Source organism: Ascidia mentula, chromosome 6 (genome assembly GCF_947561715.1).
Source record: "Ascidia mentula chromosome 6, kaAscMent1.1, whole genome shotgun sequence".
NCBI classification, from domain to species: domain Eukaryota; kingdom Metazoa; phylum Chordata; class Ascidiacea; order Phlebobranchia; family Ascidiidae; genus Ascidia; species Ascidia mentula.
The window spans coordinates 14,171,698-14,195,577 of NC_138571.1; the positions used below are offsets into that span (position 1 = coordinate 14,171,698).

Below are 23,880 nucleotides of genomic sequence, written 5' to 3' on the forward strand. Positions count from 1 at the left end.
CCAATTCTGTTCGAAAGTATTGTGTCTGTGGAACTGAATTAATCTGTCATTGTAGAGATTCGACAAACCTTCTACAAACACACCTTTTGTGCACTGCTATAAAACGTGAAACAAGCGAGAAACCACCGTGTTATTTGTGGAAAAGTGCATTTTTTCTTGTTACGTCTACCGGAACCTTGGCTGTCAATCCAGTTAACCACCTAGTTCAACGCGGATTCCTCTCGCTAGGGGTTCGCTATATAGCAAGTTTAGAGCGCTGTCGGTATTAGCTTAACCAGGGCCACTTCAAGTCTTGTCATTCTAACTAGAACCTTCAAAAGAATTTCTATCCTATACGTCGCAGCCTAATAACATTTAAACACTCTTTCATATTTACCTTGACAACACGTTTGGCTTTTCGTCCACACCGGCAACTAACTCCTACAGGTAACGCGAGTACCAAAGTCAGTACGTGACTACACACACAGTGTGGCTGCGAATTGCCGCATGACGGTCTACTGAGAATGGTTGCTTGAGCGACCCTGAAGAATGAGCCTGGGTCTGGAGCGTTCACACGGCCTATAGACGATCATCTGCGTGAAAGCCAACAAGTACGGCCTGTCAAGCCGGTCCCTCGGAGAAAAAAGATTACGTTCACATAACAACCGTATTGCGAATGAACTTGATTTTGCTGATTGCCTTTAGCACGTGCTGGCCTCCAATTGACTTTTGCCATTTTGCTACGGCATGAGTCAATCCATCAATTTCTCGGACCGCAAAGAACTGTATGATCGAGCTAAACCCAGGTATTTGCTTTCTCTTTTCATCCATGTCATTCGGGGTTTTAGAGGGACTTTGGTTTATGGACCTAATTGTTACGTGCCAATACATTTGAAACCTTGGGTAAAATGGTCTATGAACTGTAACAACACATATGGGTTTCCTATGATTTGGCGAGCTTTTAACAATATCTCCTTCGTACAAATTAAAGATTCGCCAAAGCGAAAGTTTTCGCTCCAGTAAAGTAATCTGTTCCAAACTCACTTTTATTCGACACAAAGTGCGGGAACCTATAACAAACGCTTGGTAACGCCATGTACTGGCTTTAACACGTTTCGTCTCGCGTTACCAAGCGTTCTTCACAGGTTTTCGCACTTTGTCGAATAAACGTGTTTCAACACAAACTGAGCACGCAGGTAGATCAGATTACTTTAATGGGGACAAAACTTTTGCTCCGGCGAATCTAAATTCTCACAATTAAACTCAGTTGGGCACCGGATTGCCGCACAGCATTCCAACAGGAGTAGTTGCTTGAGCGACCGTGAAAAAGTCGACTTGCTACCCATCAAAAAAGAAATATATTCACATTAAAGCGATTTACGGAGGCTGTGAGTAACTGCTGTTTACTGCGTAAAAAACACCAAACCCTGATGCAGTTATTACATGGCTCAAAAATTACTTTACTTGGCCGAAGTCAGTTAAGGCCCACCTATTTTTATAGCACCAATAAATCAGCCGTTGGCCAAGTACTCGGCCTGGGTTATTTGCATCACTTCCGTATTTGGTCGAAGAAGATAAAAAAATGGGTCGAGATATGCCTAAAAGCACTTGAAAATGAGAGTAAACTTTTCGCAGTGCAGTCCAAATGCATCGATTAAAACGTTTGTCGTTAAAATCCGCACCCACCGGATGCAAAGAGTTGAAAGCTACGTACCCTACTATCATTTTAGTAGAAATTGAAATCGACGGTATTCTATTCATTGAGCCAGGGGTAATAGTCATATAACTGAGTGTATATTGAGCATAAAACCGCAAGCTACAATCGGATTTGTGACCGCAAGAACGGGCGATTTGTGTCACCACAAGCTCAAATGCTAAATCGGCGACGCCACTAATCAAACCAGGTACGTGACAGAGACCAAAACGCAGCGCAGCGTACGGAAATGCCATTTGACGGTTCACTGGCAGTGGTTGCGGGGGCGACGCCTAAGAATGGGTTGAGGTCAGGGGCGTTCGTACGACCCATAGAAGATCACCAATGTAAGAGTAATGGGGGTACGCCCAAGTAAAGCCTGTCCCACGATCACCATACACAATTTCTCTCAAGCACTGTTTCCTCGTGGATCAATGCATACGGATCTCCAAAACCTGAAGTCTTCCTTTCTCACTAATTTTCCAATCTCAGCGAATTGAAATGACTTACAATCAGCAAACGCACAGGAAAAAAATGAATGAGTTGATAATAGTTCGCCGTCGTACCAATCATAAGGTTCACAGGCTTGACAGGCAGGGCATTTCAGTTACGTGCATATATACATTTGAAGCCTTGGATAAAACGATCCATCTATTGCAACAACTCATATGACTTTCCTGGGAAACATTAGATCGATAAAATAGCAATGCAAAGTCAATAGGAAGGTATGTGAATGTCACTGTTGTAATTCTCTTTGTTAAACATTAGAGTACCATGAAAAAAAACCTAAAAAAAATTCGCGGTCTGTTCCTAATTAAAGGCGTTCCTGTAGCCGACGTTTTTTAAACCTCCATGTACAAACAATTGCACCCTATTCTCATGGAAGAAACGGAACCAGTAGGAGTGGTTTACTCAATTCCATGTGGAGAGTGCGAGGGGGTCTACATCGGGGATACCGGAAGAGCCCTGAAAACCAGAATTAAAGAGCACCGCCACGACGTTGCATCAAAAGGCGAAAGTAAGACAGCGTTGGCCAAGCATGCTTCCTTGAATGGTCATCGGATTGCCTTCGACAAGGCTAAGGTTTTGGTAAAGGAGATGGATCACACAAAGCGCCTTTTCCTAGAAGCGCTCCACATCCATAAAAACAATCGCTGTGTAAATGACAGGGAACAATGTGTGTATTTCCCGGTGCTTTATAATGCTGCAACTGTTGTTTCCCGCACTTTTAATAACATCGCCCGTGATTTCACAAGCGGTGTTAGCGTTATAATTTTCGTGTTTGGTATTTTTCCTGGTATTGGTTGTGTGCTGTACCAGTACCATTACCCTGAGGAAGCGTTGTTGGATAACAGGCGAAACATCGGTTAATAAAGTTACGTTTTTAATGTGTCTGTAGAACAGATTAATAAATTACAATATGCCTGGCAGCAACAGAAACATAATACAAACAATTGGATTACGCAAGTTTACATCCTGCTACATTCCAGACCTAATTATACTTTTTGCGTAGGCGGAAAATGTATTTTTTTTATCTTGTTCCCACACAGTCTATATCCCGCTCCCAAACTGTCAACACATACAGGGTTGCAGAAAAGGTAAAGTTAAAATGGATGCTTTGTACAATATCTCATTCGAAGAATTAGAAGATTCGCCAAAGCGAAAGCTTTCGCCTCATTAAAGTAATCTGATTTAATGCAATTTCGAAACAAGACTTCAAAAGTTGAAAAATTGAAATCTAACCAAAGATGCAGGCCTAGCTATCACTGTATACTTTCGCGATCACACTAAACCAAAAAAGTTGCTTTTTACTACAGGATCAATCTGGCTTTTGATCAGGAATATATTTCGCCCCATAGGCATATTTAGTTACTTACAGTAATCACAATAAACGATTTTAAAACCTTTAAATTTTAAAAAACAGTAAAGAATGAGCTAGTGATAAAAAAACAGCAAACTTCGACCTCTTGCAATGCTACTGTGCAAAGGCAAAACACTGAGTTACCACTCTTGCATGAAAAAGTAAGATAATGTGGCGCACACGGTGGAGAAGCAACATCATACGGGGGTTGAGAAAAGAATAACGCCGATATGACGAACTGCGAAAAAAACACCTTAAAAACACACACGAAAAACAAAGAAACATAAAAACGATTGAAAGCAATTAAAAAAGATCTTAAAAAGCATCAACGCACCCTAGGCAATATCAGAAAACCAAAAAGTCGGATTAGTTAAGTTGTGCTTGTAAAGAATTTGTAAAACTTATATCTCCTTATTTACACAACGAAGTACATGATGCAAAATATTTTTCACTTTTTTACAAATTGTACAAAACATCAAAGAAATGGCGAATAGCATCGTCAAGTTACTCAATGCTAAGAGATCCGTCAAGCTTTACAGGTTTCAGCAGAAGTGTGGTAACAAGAGGCACCTCAATAGCTCCTTCCATAGACATTTTCCAATTAACCCGGCTCATAATCTGCCAAACACATGTGCGCGGTTTAAACTTGAAGCTGAAAGTAAAACACAAGTGGGAGCAAACATTTTTCTTATTTTAATCAACAATTTAATCATCACTAATTTAATTAGCTAACTTGAATAATGTCCAGTTGTTTATGAAACTCCAACATATTTTCGCACAGGCAGCTCACAAACAGAGACATACGATTATTGTCAACATCTTTAAGAGTTTTACCTACAAAGACATGATAATGGTGTTTTTTACTTGGTTGCAGAAAATGCACAAACATTTCTTTTACATGAAACTGAATGTGCAATAAGCATGTCGGAGTGATCTGGTTGCAAGGCTGGGTAATGCCGAAAAAACGGATGGCTGCCACTAAACAGACCATTTCCGTCATCTTTTGCTGCAAGTTTTGGAGCCTACAATAAATTTTTATTGTTATCGGTGGTTACCGAAAGTTTTTTTCACAGTTTTAGAGGCACCTTCTGCATAGTTTATAAAATAATATGTATATGTCTACACGTTAAGTTTCAATTTTACTTTAATTTTGAAACGTAACGCGTTTGTAGTACAAAATTTTCAAAAAACATGCAATACAAATATACATTTAATATTATAGTGGTTTTCAGTTTCTGTACCTGAAGGAAAAATAATTTTGTGCAATTTTTAAGATTTGGACATTGGCTACGGGTAAACTTTTCCAAAAACTCTCCAAGTGTAAAACTTCCATCGTCAGCTTTCCATTTCGCCGAACTGTCGGTAAACGTCAGTAAAGTGCAGCAGAGTATGCAGCTGTCAGTTGAAAGCCTTTGCAAATCTGTTAAAATAAAATGTTTTGTAGAAAAATTATGAACATATTCTAAAATATCGAAAACACCAAATCTCAAATAAAATGTTTGGCAAACTGGCAAAATACGTACATTTCTCAATACAATCAAACATCTCAGTTTTGTTTTTGTAACGAATCGAGTGATAATTGTATCCAATTTCATTTGCTGTGTCTTTTAAGTTTTCCTCGTCAGGTGGACCAAAGTATTTGGTATATTCCTAAAATTACGCATTCACTAAACAATTGACTTTTTCGAACATATGATATAAAGTTGTACCTCATATGAGACGACCAGGAACAACTTCAACAGATCATTGGTTTTACTTGAATCACTGTTTTCTGGTGATGACCTTTGGTTTGCTCTAAGTGTGGTTAGATTATAATGTATAACGTTTCAGTATGCATTGCGGTAGCTTACATTTCTTTTGACTGATTTCCAAGATATAAATCCTGTGTTAGTTGGAATGTGGCCAAAGGTAACTGCTTACAAATATTTTTTGTGCCATCAGCACAATCCTCTTCCCATCCGTGTTCTGAAACTTTGCGTTCAATTTCACATAAAACCTAAAATCAGGTTTCACAGATTTGACTTTGCGCAATGCAGTTGTACATTTTCTATTTAAAACAGGTTGCACTCACTTCGTTAATATCGAATTCTCTTTGGAGTTTGTTTTCGAACGAATCGCACAGTGCGTTAATAAACACACTACCCTTGATTTTATCTCGTCCGGACACACAAACTAAAAAGAAAACAAAGGGTAATATTGTAGTATGTATCCCATATAATATGGAACGTACGGGGTAGTGTACTTTGAGCAATGAGATAATCGGCTTCACCAAATACAGACATGGTTGTTACTTTCTTCAAATCTGGTGGCTTCGCTCTTAATGATCTTCCCAAAAACAAATTTTGTTCGTTTCCCCTGCATGCCTGTGTTTAAAAGAACACACTCATTTCTATTATAAACAAAACCATAAACATCGATCAACCTGGATAAAAAATATCTTTGGTTTTCCTTGTAATGACAAGCAATTGTTGTATGAAAACTTAGACAAAATCTCATGTAAGTAATAAAAGCCATCGTAAGCTGTTAAAATGTCCCCATTTTCATCTGATTTCCCGTGTGTTAAAATTGCGCAGGCAAAATAGGAATATGGTTTGTGGTCAAGTTTTTGATCTAAAATAAATGATTGAATTTCGCACTGATAACAGTTTGGTCTAATCATGATAAACATACAACTTTCAGCAATTTTAAAAACATCTTCCTTTGTCTTATCTTTGTACGTTTCTACTTCAAATCCCAAACTTTCGGCAACACCACGGAGTTTTTCAGCATCTTCATTTGTTCCAGATCGTTGTGAATCAAAGGGTGAATCATTAAAAATCTATTCCAACATTTATTTATAAGAACTTTCGGTTTATTTACATTTAGAAATGAATACCAAAGCTTTTTTTGTTTACTAAGTAATTTTAGTGCACTTCGTTTAAAGTTATACTTTGCGTTTGCAGCATTGTAGTTCAGCATTTTGTAGTTTTGACCCTGTCCATAGTGCCAACAACATGCGGAAATGCATTGTTCAAATAAATAGCAAGGTTGAAAATTACAGGTAAAGGCTAACAACAATACATTTTACCTCATGGTTGAATATCACAAAATGACCCAACTTTCCTTTCTTTATTTTGTAACGAAAATCCCACACATATGTGGAAGAATATTCTTGATTTTCGGCATCCGTTGGTTGCCTTATAACTGAATTGAGCAAGTTTATCAAATAAAGAAAAAGAAACTTGATTTTTAAACTGTATTGTTATTTTTAAAAACAGCATTATCTTCGTATGAATATATTGTACTTTACTTGAAAATAATGATGCGATATTATAGCGCAGTTGGTTTGCAAATAAAAAATTACCATGGATAGATTACGAAATGTTGAAAAATTTTGCAAAAGAATACACTAACTTCATCAAAATATTTAGCTTGTCTATAGTTACCTATAGGCACAAAAGCAGTTGCGTGGGACATTATAATTCGGCAATATTCTGTCAAATTGTTTAGTGGTTGGTACAAACATTGCGTTGTCACGAAAAAGAACTGTTTGTCCATTGTGTGTGGCTAAGTGTAGCTTTCCAATTTGCCGTCGTAATCCTACCCACAGAATCCGATTAACCAATGCATTATGCCGCTCTCGAAATACGTTTAAGTGCAGCAACCTGTGGCAGACGCTTAATGATAACGCGAGGCGGAATGTGACAAAGTGAGTACATGACTACACCCTTTTCGAACTCAGTTGGGAACCGGGTTGTCCTACAACGCACCATCGAAAACAGTTACTTGGGCGACTGTAAAAATGTCGGAGTCCGGTGCGTTTTTGCAATCTGTTGCAATCCCTATCGAGAAATTAGCCTTTTGTGCATATTTTTTGTGTGTGTGGATAAAGGTAAACATTCCAACTTGCTGTTGTAATCCTACAAATAGAATCTGGGTAACCCAATCCATTATGTCACTCTCAATTACAGGAACCAACGTACGAAATATTCCAAAATAAGAAGTTAAAATGCATTAAGTCACCATTAAGTTTTTCTCTTATGATTTTTAGGCTACATCTAGATATAGCTATAACACATCAAGTTGTACCAGAGATTCCACTGAATTCAATTTCAAAAACTAAATAATACGTATTTGGACAGTACGTACGGCCACATCGTGTTACCTTCTAGACTTGATTATACTTTTTGCCTATGCTGCAAACACATTTTTCCATCCTGTTTGAGCATAGTCTTTATCCCCGTTTTGCCCTACGTAAAGTTTGATTTAAATGCGTTATCGAAACACGTTTATTCGACACAAAGTGCGGGAATCGGCGACAAACGCTTAATCTTAACGCGCGACAGCACTTGCCCAAGCCAGTACTCTGAAACTCGAAGTAGTGAAGCTCTACCGACAACAGTTGCTCGAGCGACTGTGAAAAAGTCACTGGCGTGAAAGCAAAAATTTCATTGTGCGTGAAACATTCCTACTTTCTGGTAAACATTCCTACTTTCTGTTGATAGAATCCATGGTTACCAAACCCATTGTGTTACTGTCAATAGCTGAAACCAACGTACGTACATGCGATAGAACAATAGATGAATTACCTTTGTTTTTCAAAATTTTGATTTCACCAACGCACAAACATTCCTATTTCACCGTTCACGCGGACGGCTCATTTTATGGTGTGGCAATGTATTTATAATAGTTTAACGTCTTGCTAAAAAACGTTTTTTGGCGCAGTTTTTGCGTTCGGGCTGATAGTGATGGGCCCCGCAGATTCAAACAAAAAACAATAAATTTCCATATCGCAGTGTGCATTCGCGGCCAGTTGTGCTGCACCGTGATTGTAGCCATTGACGTGGTCGCCATCATGTCAGGGAGACCACCGGAATAATACCATGTACTACCGACATCAGCTGATCAATGCAACGACACCTTTATGACAACTGCGTATGACCCACGGTTTTATCATACAGCTCAGGTATTAGCCAAGTGGACGTGTTTTGTACAAAAGCTTTACCTACGTAAACTAGATCGTACAAGATTTTTGTTGGTAAAATTTCGCGAAAGAATGATTGCACTACAATAGTAAGGTTGAGCTCTACCGACAACAGTTGCTCGAGCGACTGTGAAAAAGTCACTGGCGTGAAAGCAAAAATACGCCGCAATTTATTATGTAAGTGTTGCAATCCCTGTTAGGAAAGGACCCTTTTGTGGATATATTTGTCCATTTCATTGTGCGTGGATAAAGGTAAACATTCCTACTTTCTGTTGATAGAATCCATGGTTACCAAACCCATTGTGTTACTGTCAATAGCTGAAACCAACGTACGTACATGCGATAGAACAATAGATGAATTACCTTTGTTTTTCAAAATTTTGATTTCACCAACGCACAAACATTCCTATTTCACCAGACACGCGGACGACTCAATTTATGGCATTAAAATAATGAAGTCTCTTGCCCAGAGAGTATTTGCCCAGAATACGCTATTGTACCAAGGTTTCAAAATTGGGAATGAATTGGCGCAAAAAGTTAAAAAATTAAAAAAAAAATATGCTTTCAAAATACATTAAAAATAACATCTTTTACTACAATACAACTAAAAAATATGTTTAATGTTGATAAAAACGTGCACACGTGTAACCCACAAGTTTTTTTTTCGGCCGCTACAACATGAACGCCACTGTCTGTACTATATCATGCGTAACGTACAGAAGTTTGTTTTTTGTTGTTTATTTTTTATGTTTTCTACCACGTCTGATATTTCCTTTATTGTACAGAGGTCACGTTTTCTTTACATCTTGTGAAAGCAAAGTCCATCACTATCAGCCGAAACACAAAAACTGCGTTAATATGTAAACCGTAAAAGTGGCAATGTATTTATAATAGTTTAACGTCTTACCAAAAAACGTTTTTTTTTGCGCAGTTTTTGCGTTTGGGCTGATGGTGATGTGCTTTGCTTTTGTGTTCATAGCACAGATAGTAGCTTCGTTTAAATGAGGTTCGCTTTTTTTTCGTTGTCGGACAACTGAGTATTTACTCTGGGAAAGTTTATCCTATAATGTAATACAGCAGAAGTTTCTGGCCTCACATTTATCACAAATATATTTTAACCTAAATGTGCGGACTTAGAAGACGTTAAAAAAACGTTTGTTTAAACCTATTTGTTTTTTTTAAATAAGGAATTATTTTTGAACAATAGATAATGTGACTGTATCAGCGTCACGAAGTTTAAAAAGTCAGAGAAAGTTTGAATTAAATTTACTTAAACAAAGCCCCGCAGATTCAAACAAAAAACAATAAATTTCCAAATCGCAGGGTGCATTCGCGGCCAGTTGTGCTGCACCGTGATTGTAGCCATTGACGTGGTCGCCATCATGTCAGGGAGACCACCGGAATAATACACTATCCTACCGACATCAGCTGATCAATGCAACGACACCTTTATGACAACTGCGTATGTCCCATGGTTTCATCATACAGCTCAGCTATTGGCCAAGTGGGCGTGTTTTGTACAAAAGCTTCATCTACGTAAACTAGATCGTACAAGATTTTTGTTGGTAAAAATTCGCGGAAGAATATTTGCACTACAATAGTAGGTTAAACACCAGATTATGAAAGACGATGGAAACCTGAAAAACGACAAATCGCTGCTAGAAAAAGCAAGCACACAGATATATCAATAAGACGTGACAATTTATTTCATAATTGACCTAATAAAAATTCGCAAAACACTAAATTGAAGATAAAATAATCAAGCAAGTTCATCGAAATTTAATCATCAAGAGACAACTTGTTATCCAAGTCGGGAACAAGTTCGAATTTTTCTTCTCCTTCAACATCTTTTGAATCAAAATCTTCATCCAAGAGAGGTGGGACTCCAAAGCGAAAAAATTTTCGCACTTTTTTCGGCAACAACTTGTTGTCAACAAACGGAACAAATAGTCTCGGATCAGAAGTCTTTGGGTCGTTTGCACCTTGAAATACGCCATAGAAATCTTTTAACGTGCCGCTTAATAGCTATTTGTTTCCAATTAAAGAATACTTTTCAACCATCTTAGTCATTTATTGAGTAACCAAAACTACCTGTACAGAACGACACAGCCAGGCCGATAACAACTGTGATGAGCAGAGATAGCAGAGTGTAATAGACATGAGATATCGCTAGAAAGCCCTCGACATACGTCGAACTGTAGAAATATTTTGTCAGAAAATATGCTGTATTTTTTAGCTTCAACGCTATGAAAAAAAACTAATTACCAGCCATTGGGCCAAATCCCACCCGGTATCTCATACTTTACTGTTTTAAATAACAAAATTATTTATGCGTATTTGGTTAAATTATATAAGCTACACATATCTGCCCAAATAATAACATATAAATTACCTGTCAATCAATCCCTCTGTGCTGGTGAAGCTTCCCTGCATGGAGTTAGACAGCAATTGCTGAGTCGTGTGATTCGCCCATGGGGTTGACGCGGTCGTCATAGTAGTGACGTTGCATTGATCGACTGAGGTCGGTAGAAAAGCATATTTCTCTGGGGGCTTTCCGCGTATAAGGGCTGTTACACCTATGGTGGCTATGATCACTGTGCTGCACAACTGGGCCACGAGCGCACCCTGTGGTAAAAGAAATTATTCTTGGTGGAAAGTCGGGTAATACTTTAGTCACACACAAGTATACGATTCTATGTGCTTATGTGTTCCTATATTTGTGTGTGGCTGACTTAAGACATGTAACGCTGACCAGGAAAGAATATTTCGAAGTTTTTCTTTGACAACATTAGGCTATACAGTATTAATTTATTTGTCATCCACAGTAAGGCCGTTCATAATGGCAAAAGAATGTTTCGTTTTTGATTTTATTCTGTAGATTTGATTTAGTTTCAAATATTTGTATATTAACAAGATAGGTTTTGTGCTTCTAACGTAAAACTTACTATCCCATTGCACCAAGGAAGAAACATGCCCAAGGTGAAGACTCCCAGTCTGGGTCCGGCGATAGCCCCATACAGCGTGAAGCTTATTTGAACAATGGTGCCACTGAAGAACTGGACGCAAAGAGAAAAGGCCATCACAATCAAACCAAAAGCAAATACTGCACAAAGGAAAAGGGTATTAAGGTACAACAACTAATTAGCGGATTTCACGTTGAAGTAAACCTATGAATTTGCTGAGTGAGAGCTTTTTTAATTCGCTCAGATTGGGGTAACGTGGTGAGATGATGTCTTCAAGTAGGATGCTTCCAAATGCATTTATCCCAGATGAAACAGTGCTGAAATTAAAAGTGGAAATTTTGTAAAATGTTTGTGCTCTTGGCCACAATTGAATCAAAGTTCAATCAAATTTTTGATGGGGTCCCAGCTTGAAAAAGGTGGTGCCCGGCAAATGTTTTGACTTTTCTTGTATAAATCGTTTACCGCGAGGGTTATAACTTTAATTTTAAGGGGTAAATTGTTACTGCCCAATGTTTTGTAACTTGACTTATCTGTAGATTAGGATTGGGGCAAACAGTTTATTTATATCTTTAATATGTTGCCATTATAACGTTGGGTCAAATTTGTAGTCGCCGATATGAATAAATTTAATTTCATGAACAATCAATTCAATGTATATGACAAGCAGCATGAGATGTTTCCATGGGCTAAAATCAGTCAGTTATCAGACTGAAGCTGAAAATGAAGCTTATGATAAAGAGTATAAGAAGTGGAGTTCGTCACAGCATTTGTAACCGAACGGGATATGATTCCTAGAAACAACTACAAAAACAAGTTTAATCTATATCACATACCTCAAGGTGGCGCTAAATGCAGCCGATACAAAGAGTCCTGCCATCCCCGGAACATTCTCGAAAACATGGACGGCAAGGTAAGGTATCAGTTGATCAGGTTTTGTGATTTGGCCAGACTCAAGTGGATCGCATCCTTCGAAATAGGCGAAAGTAGCTAACCCGCTGAATACGGCGAGAGCGAAGAAGCCAAATGTGAGAATCATGGAGATTACAGCCGCCCTGCAATTATATATTCAAAGAAAAAGTTGTAGATCAGGCTATGGTCCAGTGACATACTTTATTGATGAGTTGAGTATATGATTTTTTTCACCGATTTTGCCCACCCCGTATACTTACGAGTGAAATCAAATATTTTATTGAGACTAATGTAAACATCACTATTTGGTTTTCCACAATAATAGGATAACCAGTAGCATGTGGTTATACACAATAACGGGACACCCAGTAGCATTTGGTTATACACAATAATGGGATACCCAGTCAAAAATCAGTGAGGAATGCCCACAGACTGCTTGGTGTCGAGAGTTCCTAGTTTTTACTTTACTAAGCAACAGCTCGAACAGAGGCAAGTTAACGCCTTTATATATTCGGACAAACATTGTTTACAAAAAATAATACTATTGGCTTAACCTTGAAAATATTATCAGGAATCATCGCCTTTGTATGATTTGTTTGTTATTCGTTTGTAATACATTACTCAGCAAATTTCGTAACAAGGTAAACATGTCGTAGGCTGCACCGAGGGCGCGGAGAAACTTGTATACAAACACAAGCAAACCTCGTAAACATCATTGACGTCATTAATACTACAACAGCGCTGAAGCGGGCTATGATGAGTTTATGACATGTTTTTGTGTAATCCATATGCAAGAGTGTTGGAGTCGCAAACATACAATGAAAAAGGCAATGTTTCTTGTGAAAAACACATTTGCATCAAACAGAGTTGTTTTTTCTCGTACTGATTTGAATCTGTACTTAAGGATGTAACGTACCATCGTGCTCCGCTTGTTGATTTGCAAGATAGAAATCGTTGACAGATTGGTTGACTCGTCCCAATAATACACCATCCCACACCCTGTCCGATCATTATAGTCCAAAACGTGTAGGGAACAGTTGGGTCCATATTAAAACTAAAAATTTGTTAAATAAAATTTGTCAAGAGACCAGTAATTTTTTTGTTACACGGTAGGCGCTCAGAATCTCAAAAGTATTGGACCTGCTTTTCATTAGAACGTAGCAAGGCCTTAAACAGCTATCATTATTTTTTTTGGTGAAATGGCACTTCATCAACAATGAACTTTTCTCTGCCAAGTGCACAGTAAAAAACATTGACTTACTTCAAACCAGTGAGCCTCTGACCCCTGTCCAGGCTTTGCCAGAGTGGTCCAATTCCACCAACGTCCAAAACCGCTTTGATTGTTGCAGTCATCATTCCTCCGAACATTATGAAGGTTTGAAGAGTGTCTGTCCAAATCACAGCCTTCATTCCTCCCTGAATCGTAGTAAGTGGTTAGATTGGTCAATAACATGTTTTTGAAAGTAGTACTTTGCAGGAATAGCTTTGCCCTTACGGCCTGCCGGTAAAACCTGGTACCGCGCGGCCAAGCTGGCTACTCTTATGTTAAAAAGAACAGTAATGAGCAAAAAACGATTAAAACGTTTGCCATTTGTTCCTACATGACGTATAAACAAAATTTAGCTATACATATAAAAACTGCGCACAATCATCAACCATTACAGTCATTCTGCAAGGTTTTACAATAAGTTCACACCGAGGGCACAAGGATTCGGTTATCTTTCACCAATTAAACAATCCAAAGTTGACTGATCGTAAATTGGCCAGAAGGATCACAGCAAACTCACCAGAGCTGTGTAAACAGTGCAGATCAGGGAAGTCAGCATAATGTTTACGTTGAGACTAACGGGTGTCACAGCACTGAGAGCTAGTGCTGGCAAGTAGATTGTCATCCCGAAAAAGAAAACCTTTAAAAATACGGACCTCAAGTAATTGTAAAGTTTTATGCTGCATTATACAACTCACACCGGCGAAGATAACGATCATTGACTCTAGGATCCTTAGCTTTTGGTTGAACCGCAACTCCAAAAACTGAAAATGCAACATAAGTAGTTACACCGGTAACCTGTGATTTTTCAATTTTTTTGGAGAGTGCAGTTGATTATCTTTTCATACCATAAGTGGTTACACGGGTAACCATCTTGTGTATTTTTCTAAAGAATATAATGTAACGCAGGTACGAAATGGTAGTCAACTGCACTCTCAAAAACATTTGGAAAATACCGGCTTTTAGTGTTTGTTTTTGTCCACGTATGCAATATACCACAATGCCCGAGCTACGTAAGCATTACACAGTAAATCCCAATATTATACCTCATATATGGACGATAGTTTCAGCCGTCGTACAAGTGGCACGTAGTACAGGCAAGCGACCAAGTTACCGAAGATTCCAGACACACAATACCACAGAGTAATAGTGCCATAACCGTACGCCTCCGTTGGAAATCCAATAACAGTTAGTGCGGATATATAAGTCACAGATATGGACAACCCAACGGGAATCTGCAAAGTCCAGCAGTTTAATCAGAAAAAATGATGAAAGTCGAGTATTTTTTACATCACAAAAAAAAATTAAGTTGTACTAAAATGCTCACAGCTAAACCTTTATTAACAGTAGATGAACCTTGTTCTTGTGTATATCTACAAGAATACGTACGGGTTTTTACACGAATGGTGCTCACGTTTCCGGTTAGTTGGAAGTAACATACGCTTTTTAGTACTGATACTTGTACAATATTTGATTAATGGCACTTATTGTTACGGTAGTTGTTTTGTACATGTTGTACTTACAGCCGACATGGACCGTTCACCGAAATAATAATTTTCCGTTGTCTTCTTGCCGCGGTCTTTGATCGCATAATAAATACCCACAAACAACGACAGGCACAGCAATCCTGTTAATAACATGAAACATTATTCGTCATTCCTCATTAATTACAAAGGACAGGAAAATATATGGATTTTAGTGTATACAATACGTTATAATAAGTGTTAGAATTCAGTTGCATTTCATTTATGGACAAAATTGGTTAGAGTACACAATTCTGAATGTGGTTGAGTGACCCTTGTCCAACAAGACGTGTGTTAATGGCGCAGAGCGACTGTTGCTTTATCAATTTAATATCACAGAAAACACGTGATAGTAATATTCTTAAACATAATCAAAATTTGTGACTTTTGGCAAATATTTCAACCAATAATATTTCGTCAAAAAAACGTGCTATGATGAAATATATTTACTCTTCTGTCACGTGATAAGACTTACCTAGAAACACGATCAAATCGACAACCCCAAAACCTTTGCTATCAAATGAGTTTTCGCTCATTGTGTTTTGCTCAAGCTTTACTGCACAATTAATTAGACATAACTTGCGTCCTAATAAAACTTAATTTCATAAAAATATAGAAACTCAGTGTATCACGCAGAGAGCAAATTTATCCGGTATCAAATAAATGCAAAACCACTCCTGCCTACGTATCGTCATGTTTTAACACAATAAATCTTGCTACCATTATTACTACAATTTAAACCCAGCTATTTTTCTGAAACCGTTTTTAGTCACCGTCACATCCTACAGCACGATTAGTGACCACTGTCGTTGCAACGGCCATTTTTATGGAAAACTGGGACGCATGCGCAACGTGGAATCAGTGACGTTCCAGGGGCTTGTTAATTATTTACTCGCGGTGGTCCATTTCGCGCTTTAGATCTTGTCTGACATGTTTGTGCAGTAAATGTGACAAGCGCACAACAAGATTTAAGGCGTTAGCGATTCCTGTGAAGTCGCTGTCGCGTTTCAGAAGGTTTGGAAATTTATTGATGCATGACCAAATGAAAATTATTACATAAGACTCTTACGTAATAATTTTCATTTGGCCATGCATCAATAAAATTCAAAACCTTCTGAAACGCGTCAATGAGAGTATTAAGAAATGAATCCTATAACAAACGCCTGGTACAATGTTTGCAAAATTACATATCGGGCAACCAATTCACTAACATAAAGGGAGAAAGGTAAATTCAAAATATATCCAAGATAGTTTGGGCGATAAACCACTAAAGTCCAATGCCTATTCGCTCACCATATCTATAGGTTTAAATCCGTACACAGGCGCGTCGGTAAAACAACACCTTTGCATTTCCCCAAGACAAGTTCTAAACGCTTTCGTACTTTATGTCACGTATGTTTGCATTCCGATGTCCAATTCGATGAGATTTGGGCAATTTTCGAGTCGAAGGCGTCAATTGCGGCGAAATAAATTGGGCGATTTTTCTGTTATCTCGCTCACATGGGACGCGTGCTCGTGCTAAAATGCACGTGCGCGGTTTGGTGTTGTTACCACATTCGTATCTGTGACTGAAATTTGTTCAGCAATGCAGTAATTCTGCCTAACGTTGAAGGGTGAGATGTTAACATTCTAAACGCGATTTTCGGCAGCGTCGCCATACCCAATATGGTTGTGGTATATTTTCACCTCAACAAAAACTTTAACCGTGGTTTGTACTTGGGCGGGAAGTTCCCTTGTGCGTAAAATTTGTATAATGGTGTTTTACAACTATTTTTGGGTCTAGTGTACTATTGTACGTACCTATCTTCTAAAAATCGGGGAACCCCCAAATTACGTCACAATGAAGGTGGGGTCAAGTTATGACGTCACACCAAAAATTACGTCACTGTGACGTCACTAACCGAAGATATGCAACGACGAAGTTTCTCGCCCACACACACATACGCGGTTCTCCTGCAGGCACATGAAGGTCGGCAAAAGGCACAACAGCAACGAAGAAATACATTTTTACGCTTCATTGATTATATAATGAAACAAACCTGTGAGAAACTTGAAATTGGGTACGATCAACCACAAGGGTGCGTAAACCAACATATGAAAAAATGAAAGTCGTGGTTAAGGCGCTTTAGCGCCGTTGGCGGTAAACAAGTCCCAAAGTATACATCCATACGTACCAATAAAGGAGACGTCACACAAACTTTAAATTTGGTACAGACAACCACAAGGGTGACTACACCAACATACTAAAAAGTTAACTCGATACCACTTTAATGACCCTTTGTTTATTGACGACAAATATTTGTTTATGACGTAACAATTACATTTAAAGTCGATTTTAATCCGTTCTCGAATATTATAAACAAGAGTCCCTCCTTGACAATCGAGCCCATTCCCAACACAATCCAACAAGTATTTCTCTCAAAAATCATCTAAACGTCAACCGAAGTCGACGAGCATTAGCGCCGTTGGCGGTAATAAGGTTCCATAGTGTACAATTGTACGTAACCATGAAGGAGACATCGTACAAACTTGAAATTTGGCATAAACAACCACAAGGGATCCTACACCAACATACTAAAAAATTAATCCGATACCACTTTATTAACCCTCTCTAAATCAACAATAAACTATTATTTGTGACGTAACAATTACATTTTAGGTCTATTTTATTCGGTTGTTGTTTATTATTAATAAGAGCCCCTTCTTGACAATCGAGCCCATTCTAAAGAAAAACCAACCAGTATTTTTCTCAAAAATCATCTAAACGTCAACCGAAGTCGACGCGCATTAGCGCCGTTGGCGGTATTAAGATCCCATAGTGTACAATTGTACGTAACCATGAAGGAGACATCGTACAAACTTGAAATTTGGTACAAACAACCACAAGGGTGTCTATACTAACATACTAAAAAATTAACCCGACACCGTTTTATTAACCTTCTCTAAATCAAAAATAAACTTTCATTTGTGACGTAACAATTACATTTTAGGTCTATTTTATTCGGTTGTTGTATATTATAAATAAGAGCCCCTTCTTGACAACCGAGCCTATTCTAAAGAAAAACCAACCAGTATTTTTCTCAAAAATCATCTAAACGTCAACCGAAGTCGACGCGCTTTGGCGCCGTTGGCGGCAAAAAGATCCCATAGTGTACAATTGTACGTAACCATGAAGGAGACATCGTACAAACTTGAAATTTGGTACAGACAACCACAAGGGTGTCCACACCAATATAGTAAAATCTTCACCCGATACCACTTTATTAACCCTCTCTTAATCGACGACAAACTAGTGTTTTTGACGTAACAATTACATTTTAAATCGATTTTAATCCGTCCTTAAATTTTATCAAGAAGAGCCCCTCCTTCACAATCGAGAGTACTTTTAATAAAATCCAACGAGTATATCTTTCAAAAATCATTAAAACGTCAACCGACGTTAACACGATTTAGCGACGTTGGCGGTAATAAGGTTCCCATAGTGTGGAATTGTACGTAACCATAAGGGAACAACCACAAGGGTGTCTACACCAACATAGTAAAATCTTAACCCGATACCACTTTATTAACCCTCTCTTAATGGACGACAAACTTTTGTTTGTGATGTAACAATTGCATGTACTCCTCTTCTGGCATAAAATAACGTACTGTATTTCTTCGGCGTTTCGTCTGCCATGCGGCGAGACTTCATCAGGTATAATGCAAAAAGTGAACTGCACTAAAACACGCAGGGACACAAAAGAAAAAAGGACACGTTGACACCGCTTGTCAAATCACGTGCTAGAGGCAAAAACGCCAAACATTGCATGAGACACAACAGTTACAACAAATTATTATAAACTGTCGGAAAGAAAGCACATTGTTCTTTGTCGTTGACGCACCCACTATTTTTGTGGATGTGAAGCAACTCAAGAAACAGCCGCTTGGAGTGGTCCAACTCCTTCTCCAGAACTTGGGCTTTATCGAAGACAACTTCGTGTCGCAATGTCACCGCACGCTTGGACAACGCAGTCTTGCTGGCATCTTTCGATGCGACATCAACAATTACAGTTTACAACTGTTTTGATCGACTCTTAATTATTATCAAGAAGAACTCCTCTTTGACAATCGAACCTATTTCCGCACTGTAATATTTTCATGTTATTTGAGATTTTCCAACTGCACCCTTGAGGTAATCTCCATGCAGTCGTTAGGGTTTTTTGCAGCAGGCCCCTTCGCCATTAGCCATATTTTACCTGCACGAGAGTTAGGTTTTTTGCAGCAGGACCCTTCGCCATTAGCCATATTTTACCTGCACGAGAGTTAGGTTTTTTGCAGCAGGCCCCTTCGCAATTAGCCATATTTTACCTGCACGAGAGTTAGGTTTTTTGCAGCAGGACCCTTCGCCATTAGCCATATTTTACCTGCACGAGAGTTAGGTTTTTTGCAGCAGGACCCTTCGCCATTAGCCATATTTTACCTGCACGAGAGTTAGGTTTTTTGCAGCAGGCCCCTTCGCAATTAGCCATATTTTACCTGCACGAGAGTTAGGTTTTTTGCAGCAGGCCCCTTCGCAATTAGCCCTATTCTACCTGCGCACATGCGTCTTCCGCAACGGGAACGCCAGACTATTTGAAAAACTACATTCGTATAAACTGTAAAAATGTACCACATTAATCACACTTACATTTACACTTGATATTTTGGATTAGTGCTGATGGCCAGCACCAAATCATGGAAATAGTGCGACTTCGGTCGCCTCTGACGCCACATGAATTCGTCCAGGTACGTCGGAATATAGTCCCGATGGACACCATTTTTCAAATATTGAAACACAGAGTTACCATCGTAGCGCATTTTGCGCGCGGAAGGCGCGTTGGTCGTGCCCTCTGCAAAAAGTTGATGCACGGCTGTCATTTGCTGTATCTGCCTTCAAATGACTTGAAATTTTCAACAAGTTAACTACAATGCAGACGGAGATGACCTGTCAAAACAGTTTTTGTTTAAGTCTTGTCGTTTTTCAGATATTAAAACACACATTTAACTTGTTGAAAATTTCAAGTCATTTGAAGGCAAGTACAGCAAATGACAGTCGTGCATCAGTTTTTTTAAACGTGTGTTTTTGCATTTGTAGACATCGGATATATTCACAGAACAGTGAATCACTCTGTGCAGTATGTTACGTCACAAGGCGTCCACACTAACACCATAGAAAGCCTGTGGTCGGCGGCTAAACGCCAGTTACGCCAAAAAAAATGGTGTCCATCGGGACTATATTCCGACGTACCTGGACGAATTCATGTGGCGTCAGAGGCGACCGAAGTCGCACTATTTCCATGATTTGGTGCTGGCCATCAGCACTAATCCAAAATATCAAGTGTAAATGTAAGTGTGATTAATGTGGTACATTTTTACAGTTTATACGAATGTAGTTTTTCAGATAGACTGGCGTTCCCGTTGCGGAAGACGCATGTGCGCAGGTAGAATAGGGCTAATTGCGAAGGGGCCTGTTGCAAAAAACCTAACTCTCGTGCAGGTAAAATATGGCTAATTGCGAAGGGGCCTGCTGCAAAAAACCTAACTCTCGTGCAGGTAAAATATGGCTAATGGCGAAGGGTCCTGCTGCAAAAAACCTAACTCTCGTGCAGGTAAAATATGGCTAATGGCGAAGGGTCCTGCTGCAAAAAACCCTAACGACTGCATGGAGATTACCTCAAGGGTGCAGTTGGAAAATCTCAAATAACATGAAAATATTACAGTGCGGAAATAGGTTCGATTGTCAAAGAGGAGTTCTTCTTGATAATAATTAAGAGTCGATCAAAACAGTTGTAAACTGTAATTGTTGATGTCGCATCGAAAGATGCCAGCAAGACTGCGTTGTCCAAGCGTGCGGTGACATTGCGACACGAAGTTGTCTTCGATAAAGCCCAAGTTCTGGAGAAGGAGTTGGACCACTCCAAGCGGCTGTTTCTTGAGTTGCTTCACATCCACAAAAATAGTGGGTGCGTCAACGACAAAGAACAATGTGCTTTCTTTCCGACAGTTTATAATAATTTGTTGTAACTGTTGTGTCTCCTGCAATGTTTGGCGTTTTTGCCTCTAGCACGTGATTTGACAAGCGGTGTCAACGTGTCCTTTTTTCTTTTGTGTCCCTGCGTGTTTTAGTGCAGTTCACTTTTTGCATTATACCTGATGAAGTCTCGCCGCATGGCAGACGAAACGCCGAAGAAATACAGTACGTTATTTTATGCCAGAAGAGGAGTACATGCAATTGTTACATCACAAACAAAAGTTTGTCGTCCATTAAGAGAGGGTTAATAAAGTGGTATCGGGTTAAGATTTAACTATGTTGGTGTAGACACCCTTGTGGTTGTTCCCTTATGGTTACGTACAATTCCACACTATGGGAACCTTATTACCGCCAACGTCGCTAAATCGTGTTAACGTCGGTTGACGTTTTAATGATTTTTGAAAGATATACTCGTTGAATTTTATTAAAAGTACTCTCGATTGTGAAGGAGGGGCTCTTCTTGATAAAATTTAAGGACGGATTAAAATCGATTTAAAATGTAATTGTTACGTCAAAAACACTAGTTTGTCGTCGATTAAGAGAGGGTTAATAAAGTGGTATCGGGTTAATTTTTTAGTATGTTAGTATAGACACCCTTGTGGTTGTTTGTACCAAATTTCAAGTTTGTACGATGTCACCTTCATGGTTACGTACAATTGTACACTATGGGATCTTAATACCGCCAACGGCGCTAATGCGCGTCGACTTCGGTTGACGTTTAGATGATTTTTGAGAGAAATACTTGTTGGTTTTTGTTGAGAATGGGCTTCCTTGTCAAGGAGGGGCTCGTTTTCAAAATATTTGACAATCGATTAAAATAGACTTAAAATGTAATTGTTACGTCATAAACAATAGTTTGTCGTCGATTAAGAGAGGGTTAATTAGGTGGTATCCGGTTTATTTTTTAGTATGTTGGTGTAGACTCCCTTGTGGTTGTCTGTGGCAAAATTTCAAGTTTGTGCAATGTCTCCTTCATGGGTACGTAGAATTGTACACTATGGAACCTTATTACCGTAAACGTCGCTGAAGCGTGTTAACGTCGGTTGACGATTTAATGATTTTTGAAACAAATACTTGTTGGTTTTTGTTGAGAATGGGCTCGATTGTCAAGAAGGGGCTCTTCTTTTACATATTCGACAACCGATTAAAATAGACCTAAAATATGTTTGTTACGTCATAAACACTAGTTTGTCGTCGATTAAGAGAGGGTTAATAAAGTGGTATCGGGTTAAGATTTTACTATATTGGTGTAGACACCCTTGTGGTTGTCTGTACCAAATTTCAAGTTTGTACGATGTCTCCTTCATGGTTACGTACAATTGTACACTATGGAACCTTATTACCGCCAACGGCGCCAAAGCGCGTCGACTTCGGTTGACGTTTTGATGATTTCTGAAGGAAATACTGGTTGGATTTCGTTGAAAATGAGCTCGATTGTCAAGGAGGAGCTCTTCTTTATAATATACAACAACCGAATAAAATAGACCTAAAATGTAATTGTTACGCCACAAATAAAAGTTTATCGTTCATTTAGAGAAGGTTAATAAAGTGGTATCGGGTTAATTTTTTAGTATGTTGGTGTGGAAACCCTTCTGGTTGTTTGTGCTTAATTTCAAGTTTATACAACGTCTTTTTCATTGTTACGTACAATTGTACACTATGGAACCTTATTACCGCCAACGTCGCTAAAGCGTGTTAACGTCGGTTAAAGTTTTGATGATTTTTGAGAGAAATACTTGTTGGATTGTGTTGAGAATGGGCTCGATTGTCAAGGAGGGACTCTTGTTTATAATATTCGAGAACGGATTAAAATCGACTTTAAATGTAATTGTTACGTCATAAACAAATATTTGTCGTCAATAAACAAAGGGTCAATAAAGTGGTATCGAGTTAACTTTTTAGTATGTTGGTGTAGTCACCCTTGTGGTTGTCTGTGCCAAATTTAAAGTTTGTGTGACGTCTCCTTTATTGGTACGTATGGATGTATACTTTGGGACTTGTTTACCGCCAACGGCGCTAAAGCGCCTTAACCACGACTTTCATTTTTTCATATGTTGGTTTACGCACCCTTGTGGTTGATCGTACCCAATTTCAAGTTTCTCACAGGTTTGTTTCATTATATAATCAATGAAGCGTAAAAATGTATTTCTTCGTTGCTGTTGTGCCTTTTGCCGACCTTCATGTGCCTGCAGGAGAACCGCGTATGTGTGTGTGGGCGAGAAACTTCGTCGTTGCATATCTTCGGTTAGTGACGTCACAGTGACGTAATTTTTGGTGTGACGTCATAACTTGACCCCACCTTCATTGTGACGTAATTTGGGGGTTCCCCGATTTTTAGAAGATAGGTACGTACAATAGTACACTAGACCCCTATTTTTTATCATACATAATAAAGCATATTTGCTGAATTTTATGCAAAAGGGGTGAAAATCATGTAATTTACTTGGAATTTGTGCAATAAAGGGCTTGACTTCAAAGAAATAGACAATGTTTGTCTGTACTCGGTAAACGGAACGAATTTTTATTTGTCTTTTCATGCATTTTGTTGGCGCAATTAGTTTATATATCTTTATCGCACCTAGCCCTTCACGTTTACTTACATATTTTCGTGTTCAATCCCAACGCACTTTTGTGAATCGTTTTTTGCTTCATTCAGTCTTTCATGTTAATTTT

The 23,880-nt window shown here is 38.7% G+C and overlaps 2 protein-coding genes across 3 annotated transcripts; both read right to left on the minus strand.

Moving 5' to 3' along the window:
- Positions 1-3,639: 3,639 nt before the first annotated feature.
- On the minus strand, positions 3,640-7,860 carry LOC145906248 (uncharacterized). Of its 2 annotated transcripts, none has more exons than XM_082993676.1 (14): positions 7,678-7,860; positions 6,959-7,112; positions 6,601-6,716; positions 6,204-6,351; positions 5,956-6,143; positions 5,764-5,896; positions 5,605-5,705; positions 5,384-5,529; positions 5,243-5,327; positions 5,057-5,183; positions 4,775-4,953; positions 4,432-4,555; positions 4,267-4,367; positions 3,640-4,151 (listed from the first exon to the last, which is right to left on the minus strand). In XM_082993676.1, the coding sequence occupies exons 2-14, from the start codon at positions 7,068-7,070 to the stop codon at positions 4,038-4,040; spliced, it is 1,674 nt and encodes a 557-aa protein (XP_082849802.1). In that variant the 5' UTR covers positions 7,071-7,112; positions 7,678-7,860; the 3' UTR covers positions 3,640-4,037. The 2 variants fall into 2 exon arrangements, with proteins under 2 accessions (XP_082849802.1, XP_082849801.1); XM_082993675.1 differs by having other exon boundaries at positions 6,959-7,432.
- A 2,415-nt stretch (positions 7,861-10,275) lies between these two features.
- On the minus strand, positions 10,276-15,694 carry LOC145907256 (sodium-coupled monocarboxylate transporter 1-like). Its single transcript, XM_082994685.1, has 13 exons — positions 15,634-15,694; positions 15,159-15,262; positions 14,682-14,870; positions 14,334-14,399; positions 14,156-14,275; positions 13,630-13,784; positions 13,285-13,422; positions 12,293-12,511; positions 11,664-11,776; positions 11,442-11,599; positions 10,889-11,121; positions 10,588-10,691; positions 10,276-10,478 (listed from the first exon to the last, which is right to left on the minus strand). The coding sequence occupies exons 1-13, from the start codon at positions 15,692-15,694 to the stop codon at positions 10,276-10,278; spliced, it is 1,863 nt and encodes a 620-aa protein (XP_082850811.1).
- Positions 15,695-23,880: the final 8,186 nt, after the last annotated feature.

What these genes read in the sequence shown, in the direction of transcription:
- LOC145906248 (XM_082993676.1), bottom strand. Translation starts at nt 7,070, where the DNA reads ATGGACAAACAGTTCTTTTTCGTGACAACGCAATGTTTGTACCAACCA. An exon ending in AACTGCTTTTGTGCCTATAG is followed by an intron (nt 6,717 to 6,958) that starts GTAACTATAGAC and finishes TGCTCAATTCAG; the next exon opens with TTATAAGGCAACCAACGGAT. An exon ending in CAAAATTATTTTTCCTTCAG is followed by an intron (nt 4,556 to 4,774) that starts GTACAGAAACTG and finishes AATTTATTGTAG; the next exon opens with GCTCCAAAACTTGCAGCAAA.
- LOC145907256 (XM_082994685.1), bottom strand. Translation starts at nt 15,694, where the DNA reads ATGAGCGAAAACTCATTTGATAGCAAAGGTTTTGGGGTTGTCGATTTG. An exon ending in TTCCTTGGTGCAATGGGATA is followed by an intron (nt 11,122 to 11,441) that starts GTAAGTTTTACG and finishes CTTTTACCACAG; the next exon opens with GGTGCGCTCGTGGCCCAGTT. An exon ending in GGCTGTGTCGTTCTGTACAG is followed by an intron (nt 10,479 to 10,587) that starts GTAGTTTTGGTT and finishes GCGTATTTCAAG; the next exon opens with GTGCAAACGACCCAAAGACT.